The sequence below is a fragment of the Galleria mellonella genome, unplaced genomic scaffold (genome assembly GCF_026898425.1).
Source record: "Galleria mellonella isolate WM207_F2 unplaced genomic scaffold, CSIRO_AGI_GalMel_v1 utg116, whole genome shotgun sequence".
Classification (NCBI taxonomy): domain Eukaryota; kingdom Metazoa; phylum Arthropoda; class Insecta; order Lepidoptera; family Pyralidae; genus Galleria; species Galleria mellonella.
The window spans coordinates 1,296,556-1,299,728 of NW_026441978.1; the positions used below are offsets into that span (position 1 = coordinate 1,296,556).

A 3,173-nucleotide genomic window follows, 5' to 3' on the forward strand; every position below is an offset into this window, starting at 1 on the left:
GTTTTGCAGACTTCCATATATTCTATATAGAAAGTAAGCGTTTACAATAAGACGGGCCGTATGCTTGTTTGCCATCTTTGTGATATAAAAAAAGGTAGGTTTTATCCGATTTTTCAAATTGGAAGTTGGATGTAAATTATCAGCTAAAATTAGGATAAGAATTATACATCTAATAATTAAAATTATTTTTCATTTTAATTGATTTATATTATTTTAATGAATAATTAACTTATTTAATTTTTTTATGCAACTTAGAATGGGCTGACCTGATGGAAAGTGGTAACCTTTGCCTATAGACATGAGCAGTACCATGGACATAACAGAGTATACTGTTTCACCCATGTTACTCTCATGCGTTGCCATTTCTGAGGACTCAGGTGTTATTCCTCTGTACCCTGTAAATTCACTGCCATATCCCACCCTTCAAACCGAAACACAACTGCTTCACGCTAGAAACACGAATGGGATAGAGGTGCCCAAACAAAAGACTTTTGTACAAAGTCTCTCTCTGGTATTTCTGTTTAAACATAGTGTTAAATTATTAAAGTAGTATGACTAATTATAATTAATGATAAAATCTATTCGGTACCTAATAAAATCTATCTAGTCTACAATCTCTATACAAAGCGGCAACGCCGCGTGTCGCGTTATCGCCTCCCGCTTCTCGCCGCTTGCCGCGTATCCCTGCTTCGGTCACGCGCAACCAACCGCGCCGCGTCGCGTCCCGCGCTCTCGTCAGTTGCCGCGGCGGACAGTAGGTAATCGCGCGGATCGACGTTGCAGTTTTAACTTACTAATACTTGCCGTCAAAATGCCTCCTAAAGGCAACATAGGCGAATTCTCAGTTCAAAAGTTGGTAAATGAAATAAAAAAACGCGAGTGTGTTTGGAACACAGAGAGTGATGAGTACAATGATAGATATCAAACTGCCATAGCCTGGAAGGAGATATCCGAAGCACTGCAACTGCCAAGTTTGTACTTTGTATTATACTTAATTTATGATTTATAGAGCAGCTATCACGGAGGCGTATTTCGTACTTCATGAGTAACTTATTAGTTCCACATAAAACAAATAGATGGCACTAAACATAACATTTCTGTGTGATCCCGACATACAGTGAAAGCACCCCTTTCTTTCCTGTGGTTGACGTAAGAGACGACTAAGGAACTTAAGGATCGAGGAATGGGCAGCAGCGGCCCTCTTAAAAGATTATTAAAGCCTAACAGCGGTTGCCAAGCGTGGCAACTACTGACAAAATCACGTTTTTTGAGAGACGCCTATGTTCAACAGTGGACAGTTATCGGCTTATATGATGAAACATAACATTAATGTATAGTGTATAGTTATTTTTTTTATGGATGAAAATGGTATGGGGTTACAATGCCATTTTTACCCATAACGTTTGCGCTATCGCTGTACAGTGGTGGGGTACCAGTGAGCGGTCATAGGCGAGGATGAAAAGGCAGGTCAGTTAGCTCATTGTAACATTCAATGATAAATTGGTCACGATAGTTTCCAGGGAGAACCGCGGGGAGGTCGACCTGATATTGATAGCAATGGGAACTAACCTTCCCATTATTAACAATCCCTTCTCCCCCTGTATAGTTTATATTTTAATCTAGCAAAATATTTTTTTACAGTTGATTTACTACGAATGAAATGGAAGAATTTACGTGATTCATTTAAAAAGGAGTTGAAGAAGACTGGCGCCACGTGTGTGGAGGACTACAATGGTAAATGGCCACACATGGAGTTACTAAGCTTCATGGAGAAACCGAGTGATAACGAAGCGAGCACGACTGAGACTGAAAGAGAAGAGAAAGAAGACATCGTGAGCTTCTCAAGTTTCACTGACACGAACTTTGTGGACGTGCAGTCGAATGGTAATAACGAGGAAGAAATAGATGTGCCAGTACCAGAAAAAAGAAGGAAGACCTATGCTGAAGAGGAGTATGACTTGATGTTTCTAAAATCACTAGCCCCGTTCTTCAGAGATTTAGAACCAGTGAGGAAACTAGTGTTGCGAAGTAAAATACAGGACTTGGTAATGAACGAGATTGCGGCACAGAATTCTAGTAACAAACTGTATATGATGAAAAAAAGCTAATACGAACAAGCAGCTCGCGAACTTAGTGTAAGTAATAGTACTAAAGTATGGACACTCCCTGCCGCCCGCTGCTACCTGACCTCACCCCCTCGTAAACACGCGTCAGTTACCATACTCTAATGGATGTCTCTAGACGGAAAATGGAGTCTTTCATAAAAATAAAAATACAAGTAACACATATTTTTTTATTTTTTCTAACTAGGAAATGAAATGTAACGCTCAAAATTATGATATTGTCGATTGTCCATCAAATAAAATTTGGTGGCATACCGACAGCAGCGCCACCTACAAGGTCCTACTTAAGTGTCAAAATTTAAATATTTAGAATTCGGAATTATTCATATAAGTTATTCAATAATTTTCATTACCTAATACATTAATTTTTTTACTTGACAAATTCAATTATTTAGCAAAACAAATCTATACATATATTAAAAGACTGGTAGGTATGTCCTTTTTTTCAAAATTGATAATTTAAAAATAAAATTAATCATAATTAATATCAAAGAAGTAATAGTTATACCAAGTCTATGAATTTTTTTTATGGGTGAAAATGGATTGGTAACCCCGCCCGCGCTATCGGTATACACCGACGAGGCACCAGTGGAGGATGATAGGTGAGAATGAATGCAGATTAGTTGGCCCACCATGATTAATTTGACATGAATTATACGTGATGGTTTCCAGGGGGAACCGCGAGGAGGTCGACCTGGTTGGGTATATTGCTAGCAATGGGATTCTTAGTCTCCATTACTAACAATCCCTTTCCCCCCCAGTCTATGAATTTGTACATTCCTAGGTTAATTGATTACGATCAAATGACACAGTGACCTTTTTATTCTAAATAGTTAAATACTTATTTTGTTCATTTAAAATAAACAAAATAAAATGTATAAAGCGAGTTGACTCAACAGTTACTTTTTTAAATCTCAGTTAACATGACGTTAACAAAAATTTAAAAGAGTAACTGTTGAGTTTCTTGCGGGCTCTTCTCAACAGATAACAACCTTCGAACCCTGCAGTAGATTAAAAAAAATGACAATTTAAAAATGCTTGTAAACAAGT

The 3,173-nt window shown here is 37.8% G+C and overlaps 1 protein-coding gene across 1 annotated transcript; it reads left to right on the forward strand.

Moving 5' to 3' along the window:
- Window positions 1-702: 702 nt before the first annotated feature.
- On the forward strand, window positions 703-2,284 carry LOC113513295 (uncharacterized). The gene is made up of 2 exons (XM_026897289.3): window positions 703-971; window positions 1,642-2,284. The coding sequence occupies exons 1-2, from the start codon at window positions 812-814 to the stop codon at window positions 2,106-2,108; spliced, it is 627 nt and encodes a 208-aa protein (XP_026753090.2). The 5' UTR covers window positions 703-811; the 3' UTR covers window positions 2,109-2,284.
- Window positions 2,285-3,173: the final 889 nt, after the last annotated feature.